This window comes from Centruroides sculpturatus, unplaced genomic scaffold, assembly GCF_000671375.1.
Source record: "Centruroides sculpturatus isolate CEXI.00-Female unplaced genomic scaffold, Cexi_2.0 scaffold26, whole genome shotgun sequence".
Classification (NCBI taxonomy): Eukaryota; Metazoa; Arthropoda; class Arachnida; order Scorpiones; family Buthidae; genus Centruroides; species Centruroides sculpturatus.
The window spans coordinates 936,794-959,896 of NW_019384653.1; the positions used below are offsets into that span (position 1 = coordinate 936,794).

The 23,103-nt window shown below is 29.8% G+C and overlaps 1 protein-coding gene across 8 annotated transcripts in view; it reads left to right on the forward strand.

Moving 5' to 3' along the window:
- Positions 1 to 184: 184 nt before the first annotated feature.
- The window catches only part of LOC111626344 (mitochondrial dicarboxylate carrier-like), a 29,612-nt gene continuing 6,693 nt past the window's right edge, over positions 185 to 23,103 (forward strand). Inside the window, exons 1-8 of one of the 8 annotated variants that reach the window (XM_023369683.1) lie at positions 185 to 1,140; positions 9,443 to 9,568; positions 12,691 to 12,810; positions 16,101 to 16,261; positions 16,347 to 16,388; positions 18,884 to 18,998; positions 19,073 to 19,165; positions 19,263 to 19,378. In XM_023369683.1, coding sequence (XP_023225451.1) covers positions 9,476 to 9,568; positions 12,691 to 12,810; positions 16,101 to 16,261; positions 16,347 to 16,388; positions 18,884 to 18,998; positions 19,073 to 19,165; positions 19,263 to 19,370 — 732 coding nt within the window. In that variant the 5' untranslated portion in view covers positions 185 to 1,140; positions 9,443 to 9,475 and the 3' untranslated portion in view covers positions 19,371 to 19,378. The other 7 variants (XM_023369681.1, XM_023369685.1, XM_023369686.1 and 4 more) reach the window with 7 other exon arrangements.

A 23,103-nucleotide genomic window follows, 5' to 3' on the forward strand; every position in this document is an offset into this window, starting at 1 on the left:
TATATATATATATATATTTTTAATTAATAATTTAATGGATGTAACGCGTAAGATGGCGCTGCCGTCGACTTACAAATGCTGGAGGGAAGCGATTCGACGCGCCAAGGTCAAAGTATGTTAAGTTCATGAACTCTACCCTTCGATATCTGGAGAATATGGCGTCTTCTGTTGATGATTTAAAGATACTTTTTCCCGCATATCTCTGCTTAAAATTTTAAAAAATGCTTTCTTATTTTTCGTTTGAGTGGGTAAAATAACCACGGAATGAATTGTAGGATTTTGTAACCGGTTTAATTGTGTGGACCACGTGAACTTAACTGGAACAGATAACGATAAGAGGGCAGAGAAACACGTGATAAGTCTTCCTTCGAATTCACTTCCCGTAATTATTAAGGGAAGTGAGTTTGACCGTCTTCCTTACTGCAAACATTTTAAAAGGTCAAACTTCAATTATTTTAAGCTCGAACATTTAATTGTAACGTTGACCTTTTAAATGAATGATTCGAAATTCGCTTAAGTATGCGATTCGTGCCAATTTCTTTGCTGTTTTTGCACGTGGAGCTGGGGTCGCGACCTTTTGCGTGGTTTTACAGCTGCAGAAATTTTGTTTTTTTCCCTCTGCATTTAAATTTTAAATCTTCAGACTTTAAAGTCGTTTTGTTTTGTTGTTACATAAAAAAGGATGTCAGTTGTGAAACTGGAGGAAAATATTGCTTCCTGTTGTTTATTGTGTGATAACGTGTATTTATATTGAATAAATGAGGAAAGTCAAATAATTTAGGTATAATCGTATTCGAGAATCTCTGTCTTTTTCTTATGTTATGAACGTGTTTAATGTAAGTTAAATTGTGTATATTCCACTTGTTGGTAGAACTACTATTTGATTAACTTTTTTATATAGTTCATAACTTAAATTTATTATATTTGAAATCATATTTTAGAATTTTCTACCAGTCTTACAATTTTTTATTGGAAAATGTATCAATTGGGTTAATGGTGTATTACGAAAGAACTCGTCAAATAACTTTAAAAAAATTTGTTTTAGGGAAGAAGTAATTCGGAGCTAATTATTTTAATAGAGCTTGGTTAAACTAAATTTGTTGCTAGACGTTGTGGAGAATTTATAAATATTTCAAATAGGTACTCCATTTTAAATGTTTGGTTACTTTATTATAGAATAATATAATTAAAAATTATTATGGTAATATCAGAATGTACTGTATATACAAACAGCAAAAGCCTAGTTATAAATCTGCTGGATTTTACTTTGGCTGAGTTACAGGCATCCAGTTGAAAACTTAAGAACCTTCTCCAGTTGGCACAATGAGAATATAACTTATATACTTAAATAGGTATTCTAAATTATTTATTTAGAGAAGAGATTTGCTTAGAGCTTGGATTAACTAGTAATGTGTAAAGGTTACATACTTGAGTCTCTGTTTAAGGTAATCTTTTCTTTAGATGTCAAATTATTAACTAAGAATTAAACATTACTGTTATAGTTGCTATTAAATAGGCCTACTTCTCATCAGAATTTCATTAAAATTAATCAACTGGAGAAAAATCTAGCAGATTATTGATTAGTAAGAAAATTCTTTGGTGTTGAAGATAAATTTTAAAAGCTAACAAAAAAAATATTTAGGTTTATTCCATAGCTTAAAAGTACTGAAATTTAAGCTATGGTTTAGATAGGGACAACAAAAGTTAATAATTTGTTGTCCCTTTAAAACAAGTGTAAACCACTTATTTTAAAAGAAGAATTGGCATAGAAAATGTTCTATGCCATCTTTAAAAATGGCTGAGGTGTGGCCGGATGGCCGAGCAGTCAAGGTGGCAGCCTACCGCTCTGGTAGACCCGGGTTCGAATCCGAACGGGTTGAAAAATCCCCAGGAATTTTTCGGGGGGGTGATCTGTTCGGATATGTCGGGCCCCGTCCCTCACCACCCAGCAGCCCCATTGTGGGCCTGGCCGAACCCATAATGGGCTTGCAAAAAGAGGCCCTCTTAGTGCCCACAGGGCGGAAAGAGTTTTAAAAAAAAAAATGGCTGAGGTAGAAAAGGCATTGACCTGACATTCTGGAGGACCACGTTTGAATTTTTCATGATTGGTCTGGACATGCCTGCAAAGAACATAGCCAGGATGTGTCGTACTCTGTCCCTTGCTAAGTGTTCGTCGTCACCGGGTATCTGGTTAAACTCACGATGGGCATGAAAAAAATGCCCTTTTATTGGAGACAAGACAGAAGAAAATTAAAAAATTAATAAATAAATAACTATTTTTAATTTAGATCTCATTTCTGAAACTGGTCCAAAGAGTTCAAAAAATTTTTTTTCAAATAATTCGAAAAAATTTAAAATTTATTCGAAAGTTGTATTCGATTGTAGAATAATAAGTTCTTGAAGATGGCCTATTGGAATTTTGCTGAAAACGTTTGAAATTAAAGTAATAATAAGCTCAGCAAGCGTTTGCTGTTTTGTTTATATTTGTAGAAAAATCTTCGAAAAGATGAGAAGAATCGGCCGACAATAACTTCGTTACATTGTTAATTCGTTAACAATTACTTGAATATCGCGAAGAATGACGCAAGAAATGACGTTTGTCTGATGACGTCATCCCGATGCTTATAAATTCCGGGATGTGTATTTTCACTTTTAGAATAAAGTTCTCCCGTCGCTAGATGGTAACCGGAAAAATCCCGGGACATTTGGCAACCGTAATGTCGCGTGCTTCGAAAACATTTTATGACAATTCAAATCATATCCACTATTTAAATGTTCTCTCGGAAAAAGTGAATAATGGCGGATGACTCGTCGTTTGTTCGCGTTTAATATCACTTTCCGATAATTGACGTCAACTGGCTTTGTTTTAAAACATTTGCCGTAAGGAATGATTTCAAGTAATTTTAATGAGTTTATATCAATTCAACAGTGTCACTCCAGAATATATAAATACACACCAAACTGCAGAATAAAATAAACTTAAATAAATAAATAAGAAAAATTCAGATAATGTGTAGAATTTGTTTTGAAAAAAGATCTTTATTAATAATAGTTACAATTAATGGAACAGCGACATATTCCCAAGCTTCAACCCGAACGAATACGTTAAAATTTTTAAACATGTAAACTAATCAAAAACATATTATTAATTATTAAATACCTTATTCTTTCAGCAGGAGGTCCTGTATAATGAAGAGGATTTAGATATTGTGGTGAAATAAATTTTTCAACTTCATAAACCCAATGACCAGTCAATGTTGGAGGACAAATTACAAGAGAGGGTAAAGGCTTGCTATCTGGACTTTTTGTTTCCTATTAATTAAAAAGATTTCCATAAATATCATTTTATAACTGATTTTTACATTATTTATGTCTGATCATAGTAACTGATATTTTATTTTTTCAATATAAAATATATTAAAATATGTTTTCTTATATATATTTTTTAATTTTTGAAGATAGATATCAACTGTTCTTTGGGACTTCTCTATTTACTTGTAAAGAAAAAAAATGATTGAAGTATAATGTATTATGGGCTTCTGTTAAAAAATTAAATAATTAACAATTACCACATTTACTCAAGTAATCCACACACCCCATTTTTTTAGAATCTATAAAAAAAAAACCAACAGTTTATTATATATTTAAGAAAGTTTACTAATTTATGATTATAACACAATGGCTACATTCACTCTTGATATTTTGTAGCATTCAATACGGCAGTTCTCAATTAACAAGTCAATGTGGTATTAAAAAATAAAAAATACTAAGGAAAAAATAATAAGTTATTTGTACATTAGATAAATATAAATTATCTGCAATTTGCAATAATGTATTTTACAATGAATTAACTTACTAATTAAATGAAAGTAAAACCCCCTTAAACTGTTTAATTTGAATCAAAGGTGAAAAACACATAAAAGACCAATAACTTGAACTAAGAGATAATATACAGGTATAAAGATTATATACTGTCAGCTTCACTTCTATATTTAACTTGCTTTATTTATCTTCATTTTCACAAAATTAGTTGCACCAAAATGTTTAATAATATTGCTCATAATCATTATCTACTACATTTAACACTAGTAAAATAAGCAAAATGCATACTAATTGGTAACTGAAAGCACCATAGACTTCATACACTGTTGCCAAATTTATTTTGAATAAACCTCACATCCCAACTTTTTGTTATAATTTTTTGGAGTAAAAGTGTGCAGATTATTCAAGTAAATACAATGTCATAATAAAAAAACAACTTTTAGTGGTTAATTATTATAATCTTGAAACAGCAATATTAGTTTCTTCTTTCTTATTTCATTATTCAATTATTCAAGTATCAATAAATATTATGACAATAATGCCAATATGTTTGTATATTTAAAAAAAATAAACAATCTAGCAATATAGTAAATTATAAAAATCTTTGAACTATAGAAAAACCTTCACAACATTAAAAATTCCCAAACAACAAGCTAAAAATTATTTATATAAAAAAGCATGGTTTTAGAATTTTGTATTGTCCTTTATCAGTTTCTAATGGGGAGTTGGTGCTGTGTTTGAGGCTGCTTGTGAATTTTTGTTTCAGCTTTGACATGTTGCTTGGATGTCATACATATTCCAGAATAATGAAGGGATACCGGAAGATCCAATTTGATATGAATAGAATGAGTTCTAAATTAATTAAATGTTTGCTATTAATCTCAGGAGTTGAACCTAAACCGGGACCTTTGTCGAGATCCCCTCTGGATATAGATAGAGTTGATATGCAAAAGAGAGGTCGTGGCAGACCTCGTAAGGGGGACACTAGAGAAACTGGAAGATGTCTTTTAACTGAAACGGTGGAGGAGGATCTTGTTTTACTAGAAGAAGAATCGTCGACACAAAACTCGGTGGGAGGAAGAGATGCAAAAATACAGGATTATTTTACTCCATCAGCTGTTGGGGAGGAAGACCTCGGTGATGAAGCAAATTATACTATTAAAACAGTTTATGATCTAATACAGGAGAAGTTCTCTCAACTTTATGTGGATCTGAGTGAAATTAAGGAAGAGTTAAATACATTGAAAAAGAGGTATACTGATATAAAGGAAGACTTGAGTATTGTGTCTCATAAAGTGGAAAAAATGGAACAGAGTGCTAATTGCGACGGACTGTTGAGAGGTAAGGTAGAATTTCAATTGGATCANATATATTTTTAATTAATAATTTAATGGATGTAACGCGTAAGATGGCGCTGCCGTCGACTTACAAATGCTGGAGGGAAGCGATTCGACGCGCCAAGGTCAAAGTATGTTAAGTTCATGAACTCTACCCTTCGATATCTGGAGAATATGGCGTCTTCTGTTGATGATTTAAAGATACTTTTTTCCGCATATCTCTGCTTAAAATTTTAAAAAATGCTTTCTTATTTTTCGTTTGAGTGGGTAAAATAACCACGGAATGAATTGTAGGATTTTGTAACCGGTTTAATTGTGTGGACCACGTGAACTTAACTGGAACAGATAACGATAAGAGGGCAGAGAAACACGTGATAAGTCTTCCTTCGAATTCACTTCCCGTAATTATTAAGGGAAGTGAGTTTGACCGTCTTCCTTACTGCAAACATTTTAAAAGGTCAAACTTCAATTATTTTAAGCTCGAACATTTAATTGTAACGTTGACCTTTTAAATGAATGATTCGAAATTCGCTTAAGTATGCGATTCGTGCCAATTTCTTTGCTGTTTTTGCACGTGGAGCTGGGGTCGCGACCTTTTGCGTGGTTTTACAGCTGCAGAAATTTTGTTTTTTTCCCTCTGCATTTAAATTTTAAATCTTCAGACTTTAAAGTCGTTTTGTTTTGTTGTTACATAAAAAAGGATGTCAGTTGTGAAACTGGAGGAAAATATTGCTTCCTGTTGTTTATTGTGTGATAACGTGTATTTATATTGAATAAATGAGGAAAGTCAAATAATTTAGGTATAATCGTATTCGAGAATCTCTGTCTTTTTCTTATGTTATGAACGTGTTTAATGTAAGTTAAATCGTGTATATTCCACTTGTTGGTAGAAAATTACTATTTGATTAACTTTTTTATATAGTTTATATCTTAAATTTATTATATTTGAAATCATATTTTAGAATTTTCTACCAGTCTTACAATTTTTTATTGGAAAATGTATCAATTGGGTTAATGGTGTATTACGAAAGAACTCGTCAAATAACTTTAAAAAAATTTGTTTTAGGGAAGAAGTAATTCGGAGCTAATTATTTTAAAAGAGCTTGGTTAAAACTAAATTTGTTGCTAGACATTTCGGAGAATTTATAAATATTTCAAATAGGTACTTCATTTTAAATGTTTGGTTACTTTATTATAGAATAATTTTCAGAAAAATCTTATTTTAATATAATAAAAAATTATTTTAATATCAGAATGTATATACAAACAGCAAAAGCCTAGTTATAAATCTGCTGGATTTGACTTTGGCTGAGTTACAGGCATCCAGTTGAAAACTTAAGAACCTTCTCCAGTTGGCACAATGAGAATATAACTGATATACTTAAATAGGTATTCTAAATTATTTATTTAGAGAAGAGATTTGCTTAGAGCTTGGATTANTTTTAGACAGTACGACACAATTAACTTTAGTTGGTTCTCAACTTATCTGTGACTTTCCATTCGTAGAAATCTGTCAAATACAGTACATAATATTTTTAATTACAGTACTACTGAATGAGCTGTTAATATTCATTAAAACAATTATTTTAAGATATATTATTTAAATACAGCATTTTTAAATTTCAGAACAGAATTTACTTACCCTTCATAGTTTTTAATTTCAGCTTCTCAATTTCACAGGCAAATTTATGTACTATACAGTTATAGTACTTTCTCCAGATGTTCACGTAATCGAAGGAAAGTAGAAAATCCTTCAGGACATGAAGTCTTCCGACAGAATATAGACTTTTCCTCCACCAGGATTTGCTTATCTTCTAAATCTACATGCTTGTTAGTAAGATTTCCTTTTGAGGAGAAGTGCTATCGCAATAACAATAAGTATTTTCTAATATATCCAACGCAATATTTTCCATAACGATTTCTTAGCAACGTAGCGGGAATACTTCAAAACCAATTATCGATGATAAAGTATGGTTTTAAAGCTAAAATATCGACAAAAAATTTCAAGCACACCGTACAGTATGAGGTATACGCTATCTGAACGTCACGAGACTAGCGGCATCTCGTGGTAAAAACCAGAACTACGGCTACGGAATCGTTCTGTAATTAGACGCCAGTCAAGAAATGAAGAACCATCTAGGAAGAGATCCCGAAAAGACAATACCAAAGGTAAATATTTATATGTTTTTTATGTAATCTTAATACTCAATGAGTCATGTAACTTTTTACCCTTGCCTGAGTCGCAGTGGGTCTCTTGGACCCTGTGTTTTAATATAAAATTATTAAATTTTATCTATCACGTAAAAAACTACAATTTCACCGTTAAATTCTGCGCTTTGTTTTCTTTCTTTCTCGCTGTATTGATGACAAAACTGCGTTTTTTATGTTTATTTTTATATCATTTAATAGCTAAGCGACACGATTATCGCGTAGCTATCATTCTTTTATTTATATTATTCCCCTAGCTGTTACCCGCGACTTCGCCCGCGGAGGTTTTGCAAGCAAATCCCATTTATATTCAGTATTTTAACAACCACAGTAATTGTTATATAACACCTACCACTGAGAATGATGAGAATTGCCGAGAATCAAACGAACTATTTTCAATTTGATCAATTTTCTGGAACGTTTACAATCGTTCTATAATCGAACCAATATGCAATGACAAATTCGAATTTAAAACGGTTCGAACATTTTTAAAATCGAAATAGATAAANACCTTATTTTGCTGAGAAATGTTTATTTAATGAAACATTAACTTTTTCAGCCTCATGGAATATATCATCTTCAGGTGTAATTGAATTTGAACGAATTTTAAAATTGTAACAATGAAACGTCCAAACATTATACAGTAGAGCATCGATTATCCAACTCAATTGGAGACTCAGGTTGGTCGGATAACTGAAAAAATTAGATAATCAAAAAGAATGAAAAAATACATTATAAGTATAGTATATTAGCATATTAGTATATCCCATGTAATTAGTATATTAGTATATCGCTATTAACATACTTCATGTTGAATTTTCATTGATGTTTAGCCTAACAAATTTTTTCTTTAAATAATAATCATAGCTATTGTATCGTTAAAAAATATTTTTTAATTATTTTATTGCTCACAAAACAAACAACCACTCATAATTAGAAAATTAAGTCTCGTTTAAATACTGGCTTCTGTTCAATGGTCGAGCCGGTGTTGCCAGCTGAAACACGCAAAAACTTAACAAAAGTATCCAAGACATAGCCAAATATTGTAGCGCCACATCACTAGCGGACATTTGAAATTTGCCAACTAGAATAATCAGTTAACCGATGTGACGGTTAATCAGGGGTCGGATAATCGATGCTCTATTGTACATTCAAATTTAAAATGAAAATAATAGATAAATTAACAAATAAATAACAAAATAAAATATATTTAATAAACTAAAACAACAATGATATAAATAATATAATAAAATGATAAAATACATAAAAATGCATCTAAGTGTAAGGACAGGTGCAGACTATGAGTTTCTTTTTTATGTTAGTGTTCATTTAATAAACATTTCTCAGCGATAGGTTTTTGATGTTTCATTAAGTGTTTAAAAAAGCTGAGTTTGATATTTGGTTTTATTACTTTGAATAGTATATAAGGCTTTAAAGTATTAAAAACTATTCCAAGCAAATTTTATTTTCCAGAAGTTGTCACAAGTGATGCAAAGAATTATGAAAGCAATACTTTTTGTAAATACTTTATTTAAAAAATACAAAAATGAGTTAACATTTCTGAGCATATGAATAATAATAAATGGAACTAAAAGGGACAAATTGTCATATTTTATCATTGCCATAATTCTTTGTAAATTTATGAAAATGATTACTAACATATTTAATTTTTTAAAAAATTGCTAAAAATGTACTAAAAATTCTCACATTGCTTATTAGGTAATGAAGTTTTATTGTAGCTGGTATTTTTAACAGGATTCAGAGAGTAACAATGAAAAATTTGGTACAGATTGGTCAAGGGGTGTAGAGGGAAAAAGATTATAGTGGACAGACAGACATACCTTTTTATATTGATAGAAATTTCTATTGATGAATGCCAGAAGGGTTATAAATTACAGTAATTATGTATTTTATTCTGTTCCAATAAAAAAAGTTTGTTCCAAAAATTCTGTAACATGTTTATTCATAATGTTGTTTTGAAATTCGATGGAAATTCTTTGTTATTGAAATAATTTTTAATGATATTTAACTGATAATTGTTAAATTATTAAATTAATTTATTCTTTGAATTTTAGGATTTTTAACATACATAAAGAACATATTGAAAAATGAGATCGGAAGCCAATTTAGCTCGTTGGTATTTTGGAGGTCTGGCCGGTGCCGGTGCTGCTTGTTGTACACATCCACTTGATCTTTTGAAGGTAAGACTACGAAACAATGACTTTTATATAATGGACATTTGACAGGATTTTAAATAGACACATCTTTTTATTATATACATTAGAAAGTTGATTTTCCAAAATGGGTTAAAAAACTAGAATGTGTAGTGTTGTACATATCATACAGTATAATATACAGAGACCAAACTCTCTATGTAACTGGAGATTATCATGTCTTTTGTTAACTGTAGTATCACAAAACTAGGTCATATAAAATTATGTTAGAATTTGAGTAACTTATTCTACCTTCAAATACTGTAATTGTGTTACACTATTTATATGTCATGAAACTTTAATTGCACGGTGTACCCAAAACACAAAAATAAACAAATTTCTGGATTATCCAAAATTTTGTTTATCTGAAATACCATTGGTCCCATCAAGTTTGGATAATTGAGTTTTCACTTAATTGTAAACAATAAAGTAAAATTTATACTCTGAAAGCTTGTAAATATTTTTCTCAATTTATTTTTAATAAACAAATAAAATTTGATCGTATTTTAATGTTTAAATATGTATATTTTTTCGCTACAGAAGATATTTATCTTCCAGTTCTCTTATTCACTTGTATTTCTTTACGCTTACAAGGAATATATAAGGAGTCCCATAAGTCTACAGCTGAAGGAATTCTGTCAATCTTTGTTTAGTCTTTTACAGATTAAGCATGATACTGAGTAAGGAGGAATGAATTTAAGTTATTCTGATGATGGGGACCCACAATTGACATGAAGTTGCCAAAGCATTTAGTAGGCTGCACTAGGACTTCTTGCCAATCACACACAGCGGTCTGGATGCAGCCTGTTAAACTCTTTGCTGATTTCAGGTCTCCACCATCAAAATAACTTGAATCCTTTTCCTCTTACTCAGTGCTATACTTTAATTGTAGAAGAATAAACAAAAAACAGCATAATTTCTATAGTTTGAGACTTACAAGACACCTTGTATGATGTAAGATTAAATGGGGAGAGTATACAAAGAACATATTTTTACACTAAACCAGTTATATCAAATCAAAACATTTACTATAATGAATATTTTTGTCTATTTCAAATGAACATCTTCAACTTATAAGCAGAAAAGAATATTATGTTGAATAACAGAAGGAACTTTAAATTAAACCTTTAAAAAGATGGTTTTGGACATGTGCTATGTAACATACATATACTACATATTGGAAAAATAAATAAATTTGCTTACTTAATAAAAAAATGTCACAACACAGATGAAATGCCTTAGGTAAGCTCATATCATAGACAACTGGATCGGTATCAGCCTGAGTGGCAGCCTGCCACTCTGGGGGATCTAGGATTGAATGTAGATGGGGTCGAATAATCTCCAGGAATTTTTTGGGGGTCATCTGGATATGTTGTTCCCAATCTCTTACCACCCATTGTGGGCCTGGCTGAATCCATAATGGGCTTGTTTTAATTATGCAAGATCTCCCATACAATGTAGGAATCTTGTTTCATTGAAAATAATGTGGACATCATCACCCACATATGTGCATAGCACTGTATTAGACAGTTTTTCTAATGCAATAATATGTTCTTTGGAATGTAGTATGTTCTGACAATTAGGAACTTATGATTAAGAAAAACAATTAGATTGGCAAGATGCTATAAGTACTCCATCCTAAATATTGTAATTCACTTATATGTTTGACTGCAATCCTCAACTTTTATTTCTATATGACACCAAAGCTTCAGTGACAATTTTGGCTGATTTGGTTATGAGAAAACTTAATGTCATTATTACTATCAGAAGAAAATTATTTGTGGCTATATCAATGTAAATGCAGTAGTAATTTTGGAAGGGCATGCCAGAAGGATTCATCTGCAGGGGATGGTAGGAGGAAATATACCTTCCTCCCCAGTTTATCAATGTTGTCATTTGTGGTCCAGTATATGTGTCACATCCTTCACTAGATCCTTATGAACATCCCTGACACAGAGAAACTTATTGAAGGGCTTGTTTCCACCACCAAGGAACAATTCTGGAGTAAAACGATGCTCAAAATATGAAACCAACCTTCCAAACATTTGGATTTAGTAATCTGGTCTGAGGTCTGAGCATCAAGGAAATGGTTGAAGCTAACAATATTGTCACAATAAGGGCAGATAAGTCCAGGGATTTGATACTCCTGTCAAGGGATACCTACAGCAAAGGCATATTTAAATATATTAACTCCACAGAATGCTCCAAGGCATCAGCAGATCTTAGAGAAGACACAAACTAGAATGAAATGCCATTTGAACACCCCTTTAGCAAATCAATTGGGCTCTCTAATGCCATTGTCTTTGCTCCCTCACTACCCCATACATTTGTTTTTGCAAACATGCACAAAGCTGGGAACCAATTATGTCTAGTGATAGCCAAGTCATTGTCACTGTACGTTTGGACGAAAGAATACTATATTCCTGTACCAACAGAAAATTAACCCTTTATCATCTCCAATTCCAAGGAAATGCTAGACAAACTCAGGCAACTTAACCTCTCCAAGGACACCATGGTCACTTTGTGACTGAATCCCTATTTCCATCAGTCAGACTGGAACCATGATTCTGTGAGCTTATGGACTTTCTCCATGATAAGAAATGACAAAGAACATGTTGAAGATTTCTGTTTACCATGGATATATGCTATTCCCCTACACAACTTTAGGATAGTGTGTACATTGGAGCTACAGCAAGGAACTTGGTTTACTGAAGTATTCTCTAAGAACTAGGAACAATAGATGCATCTTAAGTACTGAAAATTAAGTTAAGTACTGAAAATTGTTAACAACTTTTTTCTTATCATTATTATTGTCATTTTGTAGTAAAATTAAGATTATAGAATGTATATATATCTCTTCTATTTTGAATAATGTCAAAATAGATATTTCAAGTGAGATCATAGTCATAAAGCCATTTCAGTTGCAATGGCTTCGAAAATATTTCTTTGTTTATTCAAACTTTTAGGTTTATTGTCGTACATAACAATAAATTATAAAAAATAAATAACAGATGAATTTTGGATCTATAAATAATTTTTAAAGAAAGTTTTTTTTTTTTTTTGNGTACTGTTTTCAATAAAGATTTTTATTTTTCATAATATCTTTACAGGTTCATTTGCAAACACAACAAGAAGGAAAAATAAGTATTGTTAGAAGCACAATTAATATTATTAAACACCAAGGAATTTTAGCTTTATATAATGGACTTTCAGCTTCTGTTTTAAGACAGGTATTTCTAATTTTCTCTTCATGTATAAAAAAAATTTATTTTTTTCAAATTGATTCTATGCTTTAAATAAAATTAGTATTAATGATTGATCAGTAGTTTATCTTGGAAATGTACAAAATGAAGAATATTACATGGCCAGACAGTTGAGGCGGTTAAGGTGTCGGCTCTGGGGATCCGGAATCGAATCCAGGCAAGTGACCTCAAGAATTTTTTGGAGGTGGTCTGGTCTGTCCTGGAACCAGGCTGCCCCTTGCCACTCAGCAATGGAAAAAAGCTCAAAGTGCTTAATGCCCACAAGGTGAAAACAGCAAAAAATAAATAAAAATTAAGAATGTTCATAAATTATGTTCTGAACATCAAATATAACTGATAACAGATAAGCATATTGAGAGTTATTCTTATATTACTCTTATTGTAATATTTGTTTTTATTGAAATGTTTCAAATACTAAAGTTTATAGAAACAAAATTTTATTATTATAAAAAACCAATAATTTAGATTATTAAGTTTATGCTTGCTGGAAGTTGTTTATATCCATGTATAAGCTCTCTAATTAAGAAAATATGCATATAATAATATTGCATGACAATAATATTGAGTAATTATCAAATTAAACTTGCTCCATCCCAAAAAAAAAAAAACGGGTTAAATAAATTAACAGCAGAGAAACCAAAGAATGAAACAAACAACCTAAGAGTCAGGTGTGGTGTATAGACTAGTATGTACAACTGAGATATTATGTTTGAGAAACAAAGTGTCAGTTGAGAAAGCAAATTATCAAAACATATAGCAGCAATAAGATTAGAAAATAAGCATGGTTTCATCATTGTAATATCAATAAAAATAATGAAAAATTATGTACAGTAGACCCCTCTATAAAACGGGTTCATATAATTCGGATTCATATATAATGGCGAAAAAATTGCAACCACATTCGTATAAACATGCTAAAAGAAACTAGTAAAATATGGTAAAATGTCATCGCTGACTCGTGTCGTGACAGGATTGGTCGAATCTAGACCAATAGTGGATATTGCACAAACCGTTGAGTTTAAACAAGCAGCGGACCTACTAAAAACCATTTATTATTTAACGTCCATAAAAATTATATTTATATTAATGATGTCTCCAAAGTTTAGCAAATTTTTCACAGAAAAATAATTTATCAGGAAACACACACCCCTATTCGATGCGCTGCTTCAATGAAAACAAGCTTAATTTAAGCAATGGCGTCGTCGAACGGTGCACACTCAGTAAGTAATCCTACAATTTTTTGTTTATAGCATAGTTTATATGGATTACTAGCTGCAAGATCCCGCTTCGCTGGGGTTTTATTTGTATGTAATATAGTTTTTTTTATATATATAAAAGACTGTTTTTCTAAGTAATCTAGAATCTAGCTGCAAGGACCCACTTCGCTGGGCAAAAAGTAACGATAGTGAAGATTAAGATAATTATGTTATAGTTAATCTTACCCGTTTTCACAGAATGCAAGAATTAGGTCCCCCGTTTTCAGACTAATTAGAGAATTTTTACGTTTAGTCAAACGAACTATTTTCAACGTTTATGGAACGTTTACAATCGTTCTATAATCGAACCAATATTCGAATTTTATGTTCGAATTTAATTTGAACAAATTCGAACAAATTTGAACATTGTTCAAATTAAATTCGAACAAAACATTCAAAATAGAAAGCCACTTTCAACTACTTTTAGCCTCATATATCCTGCACCCTTATGGCTATCGAGACGCAACCACCCCTATGCACGAATGGAGACTTGGGGCTACCACCACATACAAACACCATTCACGTGCGATGTGTAGTTTTTGCGAAAAAGTGAAATATAGGGACATACATGTCCATTTTTATATATATATATATATATATAGATTTCCAAAAAATTATATGTATTTTGGAAATGATGAGTCAAATTAGTCTAGAATTGATTCATTTTATGGAAGAAAACTTTTCAAACAGCTGTAGTCCGTAAACTGCATATGTGCCGGGCTGTAATTGGCTCGTGTATTTAAGGACTCGTAGAACATCAATTTCATAAAGAACGGAATGTATCTACCGTGTTATAGAGGGGTCGATTGTATGAGGAAAAAATATCATACGTAGAGGAATTAAAGAACACTATGCAATTGTTATGCAGAACAATATTATTAATTTGAATACTGGCACAAGTGTAGATGCATGCTGGGATAATGTACAAAGGGGTGTAAATAAATCTTCATGTGACCTAGTTTGTTATCAAAGTCATAATGTTTGTGATGTAGATATTGCTTGTAATACTTTACCCACTGAAGAGGCCCTGTTATAGTCGGCAAATTGCATTTAGAGGTAATTTTAAATAAACTTTGTTCCTTGTTAAAAGAAAGTTGTAGTTTACAAATTCTTTATTAAGTCTCACCGGAAATTGGTAAAAGATTGAGAAAAATAATTTCTCGTGGTTGGTTTTTTCGGGAAGTTTTAAAGTTTTTAACTTTTACTTTCATAAGAAATCATTTTACTGTAAGTTTTTCTAGTATTTTTCTACAATATCTTATTATTTAAAAAGAATTTTCATTTATATTTATAATAGAACCTAGTAGATAATATTTTTTGGGCAAACTTTGTTTGATTTCAAATTTGATTGCACTGTTAGTGTCAGCATTAAAAATACTTTAAAATTACAGTCATTTTATCTATTAAAGTTTAAAGGTTAACAAATAAAAACAGTGTACAAAAATGTAATTTTTGGATCTTAATGTATCCAAAGTTTCAAAGTACTTATTCTAGCCTGGCACAGTCTTTCTGGGACAGTATAGATTTAAAAATACCGCAAAATTTTCCTTAAGTGTAAAGAATGTCTTTAGATATTTTGCTTTTAATATACATCTTTTATAGTATGTAGTTATGTTTATTTTAAAACATTCAATTCTATTGAGAAAGAACGATCGTCATAATTTGATTTTTTTTTTGATTTTTTTCATTTGGAATTTGAGGGTAGAAATTTATTCAGTTCTGAAAATATTAACATTTATTAATGAATTCATTAAATTTAGTTTTAAAATATTGTATGGCTTTTTACTTCTTTACAAGTTTTTATTCTAATTTGTATTGTTTGGAAAAATATAAATGAGTACTGTGAAAAATTAATAATTAATATATGTGATGATTATAAAACATATTTCAGAAAAAATCTAAGTTAAAATATTAATAAAATAGCATTAAAATCACATTTTACAATTACTTTTCTTAAAAGTTAAAATTGAAACAATTATAAATATATTTTTATTATTACAGTTGACGTATTCCACTACCAGATTTGGAATATACGAAGTAGTCAAGCAAAAGATAACTGTTCCGGGAGAACCTCTACCTTTTTACAAAAAAATACTTTTGGCGTCCGTTGGCGGAGCTGCTGGCGGTTTCGTCGGCACTCCCGCCGACATGATTAATGTCAGGTAAGATTCGATAAATTTAGTCTGATGGATCGAGTCAAAACCCGTCTTGTCACATAAATTATACTTTACATATTATAATTTACAGGATGCAGAATGATATTAAAATTCCAGTTGAAAAGCGACGAAAGTAAGCACCTTTGTTTTTTCATATTTTTATAGCATAACACTAAATGTATTTATTAACAATGTTAAAGTTTATAATTTTCTATTCAATATAATAATATGAAAGTTCAGAATTTTCATTAACATGAGTGTTTTTGGTGTGTTTAAATTTGGTGGATAGATTTTTGTAAGATAAGGGCTACCTATAATACATTTCAAGACACACAGTAACCTAATGACTAAAAAAGAAAAAGCACCAGACTTGATAATAATAATTACAGATGTGTTTGTTATTAAAAATATGTCAAAATACAAGAAACAATCAATATAAAATATTATTTAAATGTGAAATCATATAAATTTATGCAGATTCTGAAGAGCTGGTGAGTAAGTAAAAGGACATTCCCAAATTTGAAATCTTGCAGATTTCACCCGAAAATTACCCCAGGCATGGACAAGACATCTATCACAGTCCACTAGTGGACTGCAATAAATGTCTTGCTCATGCCTGGAGTAATTAAATTACATTATTGAAGACAGTTCAAAGTATATTGTCATTTCACACACGAACTTAACTTCAAACTATGCAGTTTCGTTTAATTAAAAAGATTTTTCTCAAGTTAATTTATAGTAATTGAAATCTCTTATTCTGATGAATAAGCATTAGTTCTTATTTTTGATATGAATAATCATTCCTTTTTTTCCTTTAATATTTGTGTAGAATACTTCTCCAATATCTTCTTATATTATTTCATTTATTTGAATATTTCAGTTAAATTTTTTTATTGCAGCAATATTATATATATATATATATGTATATGTATATTGTACATAAGGTGATTATAATTAAGATCACACACTAAAAATTCACACCCATTCTAATATAAGTGGCTGATTGAATGATGATTAATATAATATCGTGTTTGCCAATGGCTGGTCGTTTTAGTGACGTTACTAATATCGGTGTTTTAAGGAGCAGGGTGGAGAGTTAAAAGAATGAAATATCTGGTGTTTGATGACTGTATATTTAATTGCACTAAAAACAGTACTTGCTCTACAAGTTATACACAGTGTAAATATTATTATATTATCTTAATAGGAAAAGTCAGCATCAAAAGTTTTTATTATCGGGCCTTGTTCTAAATGGCTATTCTAAGAATGAAGATTTGATTAAAGAAAGAAAAAATGTTACAGAAAGTTTTGTAATGTTTTATATTTGTAAGATTAGATATTCAACATCCTATATCTGATTTTTTTTTTTATAATTATTAACATTTTTGAATATAGCATTACTTTGAGAAATTATATTGCTTTCTAGATATACAAAAGAATAGTTAGTAAAGAAATATTCTCACACATTATTCATTAGATTAAGTCAAGTAATGTGGATCTCGCTTTACAAAGTATGCAACTGTTTAAAATATTTTATTTTCTGTAATAAGGGAATGATAGAAAAAGTATCTGCATTGAGTTCAAATATTACCAAATGAATAGAAGAACTCCTGTTCACTTTAACATTACATTTACTATTCTGTGTCTACTTTTTGACATAATCACTCATTTATCCTGTTTTGCCAGTTTGTTTGACTCTCTTATAGAATTCAATTTGCTGGTTACAGAGCTCTTCATCAGTCCAAATGGATACAACAAACAGTATGTGAATCTGTAGTGACAGTATCATAGTGTTCTATATTTACATTAAAAACATATAACAGTTACATTCAGACTTTTTATACATTCTAATATTTATTGATAATTTTATGGAAATTCTTAATGAGAAAAGATTAAAAAGAAACTTTAACAAAATATTTTAATTTGCATATAATTAGTTAAGTAAACATAATTCTTACTAGAAATTAATTTATTGTAGTCTTTTACAGTTTATTTTAAAAATTACATTAAATTAATGCAAGAATTGATCTACTCGATTCCAAAAGAAAAGTGCTGTTGCAAGAGAACTTGTGCTGGATATTCAAATATCAAAAGTCTTTATATCTAATCCTTACAAGCTCACACAACAGCAAACAAGTGATTTGAGAATCGGTAACAGTATTTCACCCTCCCATTGTATATTCAGTTTTCATTTGTCTCAACATGCCGGATCAAATATGCGGACTAATCTATCCTATGACCAAATATTGATTTTTGAGGAATTTTAATACTTAATTAATTGTTAACTGTAATTTTTGTAATAAACTTGCTGGATAATTGGCATTATTGACAAGAATTGTCAGGGAATTAACTTTTTGATATTGAATACTTCTTGGTTCTTGCATTCAAATATGCCCATTATTAGTTACTAATTATTTTACAACTGTACAAAGCAAATTGACATACTGTATAGGATCTGTTGCTTGTTTTCAAGAACTGTTAGCATTGTTAAGTTGGAGAGAATCATTATATTATGTGAAAATTTAATCTTATATTATTTGTATGTTAAATTTTATAATACACAGTATGGAATTAAAATAAAAATGTGCATTTTACATATCAAATTTATGCCTTTTCCCTACACTTTAGCTATAAACATGCAATAGATGGTCTTTATCAAGTGTACAAAAATGAAGGGGTACCTCGTTTGTTCTCTGGAGCAACCACAGCAACTTCCAGAGCCATTCTTATGACCATCGGACAAGTAAGTAAATAATTAGTTTTCTAATAAACAAAAGTTACAATAAAGACTATCTAATTGAATTTGTGAAATTTTAGATATCCATGTACGAACAAATCAAACAATTGCTTATGCAAAGTGGATATTTTACAGATAATCTCTTGACTCATTTCACGGCAAGTTTATCCGCCGTAAGTAAACGAAAATTTATTAATCATTTTACTAAATAAATAAATAAATTCAAAGTAATTGTTTTAATTAATGAAACTAAATTTAATTAATTTGAAGGCAAGCATAGCCACCACGATGACTCAACCATTAGATGTCTTAAAGACAAGAATGATGAATGCTAAACCAGGAGAATACAAGGTAAATGAAACTAAATTTTTATATTAAATTTTACAACTGTTTGCGTAAGAAAATTAGTTAAATATTCTAACAAAAACCGTTTACAACTTTGTAATATATCTTTATGTAGGTAAATAATATTACATCTTTCATTGCAAAATAAATACTTCTGAGAGAAAGTTGAATAATAATTTGTATTTATGGCCACTTTTTTTAAAAAAAATCACGAAATTATTATAAAAGAATTTATGAATTTGGAAGTTTACACACTGAAAACATTAATAATAATACGCTCGAGGTATCTTTTCTAAATTAAATTGATTTCTCATTATTTTCCGACTTCTAATAAAAAGAAAATTGGGGAAATATTTACTCCAATTTTTTTCTTACGTTTGCAGAACTGCTTATTGAGCAGATAGTGATAAAGTATTATGATAAATCTCAACAAATATTTTTTATTTAATATAACAAACTGCATATGATGAAAGAGAGCGCTTAAATTTAAGAGTTTATATAAACTTTCTAAAGAATAACGTTCTTCAGGGAAGAATATGTCAACTCAAACCATCAGAATCATATATCACTATACTATTGATTACTCTTTACTCAAAGTTTCAAAAAATTCTCAATACTTTTTTTTATATAAATATTTTAAACTTCTAAAAGTCAACTTTATTTATTTGTATGCTTCCTTAATTTTTTTAACGTTAAAATATTCATATATACGCACAGACAGACGAATTTTCTTCATTGAATATNATTTAAATAATTAAAACTGAAATTGAAGTAAGTTATTTATTACAAATCGAAATTGCCCAGAACCACTGTTAATAGAAATGTACTCAATATTACATTTCACATATGTAGTAATTATTATCTACAATGCATAATTTTATTTCGTTATATAATATACAGTGATTTCACTTTACCAGGTTTATTTTAGAAATTTTGTATTACAAACATTTGGGTCACAAACAAATATGTTAGGTTGGCGAGCAAGAAATGTGATCAATGTTACATTTCACACGCAGAAGATATTATCAATAATGTATAATTTTATTTTGTTGTATAATATACAGTGATTTCAGTTTACCAGGTTTATTTTAGAAATTTTGTATTACAAACATTTGGGTCACAAACAAATATGTTAGGTTGGCGAGCAAAAAGTTTGAGAAATGCTGGCCCTCTGTTATATATAACAGCCAGAAAAGTAAAAATGAAACTTAAATATAAGTAGAGACTGCTTGTGACAAACCTATGGCACACATTCCCAAAGTGGCACATGAGGAGAAATCATCCGGCATGTAAAATATCACATGACTGATTTAGCATCTGTCTTTTTCAATTATCCTTTTGTTTATTACCTGATCATCCTTTTTTCAATCAGATCTTCTACATTTATTTAATGAAAGCACATTCATTTAATTTATTTAAATATCATTACTTCGTTATGGCACCCATAAACATCTAATAAGCTAAGTATGCTTACTATATGGCATGCAGGCTCAAAAAGGTTTGCCAATCCTGTCATAAACTATAGTCAGAAGGATAAAGGAATCCAGATAGAATTTAACTTTTAGAATCACATTTTCATTTCAAAAATTGATTCCTGGAAAATTGTTACTTATCTTAGGTTTTAAATTTTGTACAGAATTATTATTGTTTTTATTTGCTTGGTTCTGTTATATATAAAAGAGGAAAAGTATGGTGTTTGGTCAAAAAATGTCCACTCCCCTAGATTTTACATTTTTAACTTTGGACCGTGAAATGCCGAGAAATTAAAAAAAAAAAGAGTTTGGAGGGTTTTTCTGTATGTATGAGTGTGGAGTATGATTTTGTTACCTCTTTGAAGAAGGTAATTTTTAATAACTCCTTAATAATTTTTGACAAAAAGCACAGGAGTGTGCTTTTTGTCGAAAATTCTACACAATCCACCCTGCAAAATGAAATTTTGCAGGGTGGATTGTGTATTAGGGAGATTAGTTCTATTAAATTTTGGTGGTTAAAGGTTGAGGGGGTGAGAAGATAATGGGGGTCATGTGTATCTCCAGTAGGATCAGATGTAATAACAATTTTATTTGTTATTAGCCTTTACAATTTTTTATAAAGCCTGTCACTATTCTGAAAATTAAGCTTTTTTTTTTATTTATTATAAAATTGCAAAAATTTATTAAATGGTTAAAAATATAAAACATTTTTAAATGGAATATTGTAACAGATGACACCACACATTGCAGTTAATGTTTAAATGTTGCCGTAAAAGTTAAGCAACTCGTTTGCTGGATTTTTCTAATATTAAATTTAGAATGATAAATTGTCATCTTGAGTACAATATATTAATTAATATTTATGAGAAATATTAAGATTGATTAGCAATGAATTTCTTTATGTAAAATTTTGATAACATTTGTTAGAATATTTTAAAAAAAACTAATTAATTTCTAAATTTTTATAAACAGTTAAATATTTATAATAATTTTTAGTACTGTTTTCAATAAAGATTTTTATTTTTCATAATATCTTTACAGGTTCATTTGCAAACACAACAAGAAGGAAAAATAAGTATTGTTAGAAGCACAATTAATATTATTAAACACCAAGGAATTTTAGCTTTATATAATGGACTTTCAGCTTCTGTTTTAAGACAGGTATTTCTAATTTTCTCTTCATGTATAAAAAAAATTTATTTTTTTCAAATTGATTCTATGCTTTAAATAAAATTAGTATTAATGATTGATCAGTAGTTTATCTTGGAAATGTACAAAATGAAGAATATTACATGGCCAGACAGTTGAGGCGGTTAAGGTGTCGGCTCTGGGGATCCGGAATCGAATCCAGGCAAGTGACCTCAAGAATTTTTTGGAGGTGGTCTGGTCTGTCCTGGAACCAGGCTGCCCCTTGCCACTCAGCAATGGAAAAAAGCTCAAAGTGCTTAATGCCCACAAGGTGAAAACAGCAAAAAATAAATAAAAATTAAGAATGTTCATAAATTATGTTCTGAACATCAAATATAACTGATAACAGATAAGCATATTGAGAGTTATTCTTATATTACTCTTATTGTAATATTTGTTTTTATTGAAATGTTTCAAATACTAAAGTTTATAGAAACAAAATTTTATTATTATAAAAAACCAATAATTTAGATTATTAAGTTTATGCTTGCTGGAAGTTGTTTATATCCATGTATAAGCTCTCTAATTAAGAAAATATGCATATAATAATATTGCATGACAATAATATTGAGTAATTATCAAATTAAACTTGCTCCATCCCAAAAAAAAAAAAACGGGTTAAATAAATTAACAGCAGAGAAACCAAAGAATGAAACAAACAACCTAAGAGTCAGGTGTGGTGTATAGACTAGTATGTACAACTGAGATATTATGTTTGAGAAACAAAGTGTCAGTTGAGAAAGCAAATTATCAAAACATATAGCAGCAATAAGATTAGAAAATAAGCATGGTTTCATCATTGTAATATCAATAAAAATAATGAAAAATTATGTACAGTAGACCCCTCTATAAAACGGGTTCATATAATTCGGATTCATATATAATGGCGAAAAAATTGCAACCACATTCGTATAAACATGCTAAAAGAAACTAGTAAAATATGGTAAAATGTCATCGCTGACTCGTGTCGTGACAGGATTGGTCGAATCTAGACCAATAGTGGATATTGCACAAACCGTTGAGTTTAAACAAGCAGCGGACCTACTAAAAACCATTTATTATTTAACGTCCATAAAAATTATATTTATATTAATGATGTCTCCAAA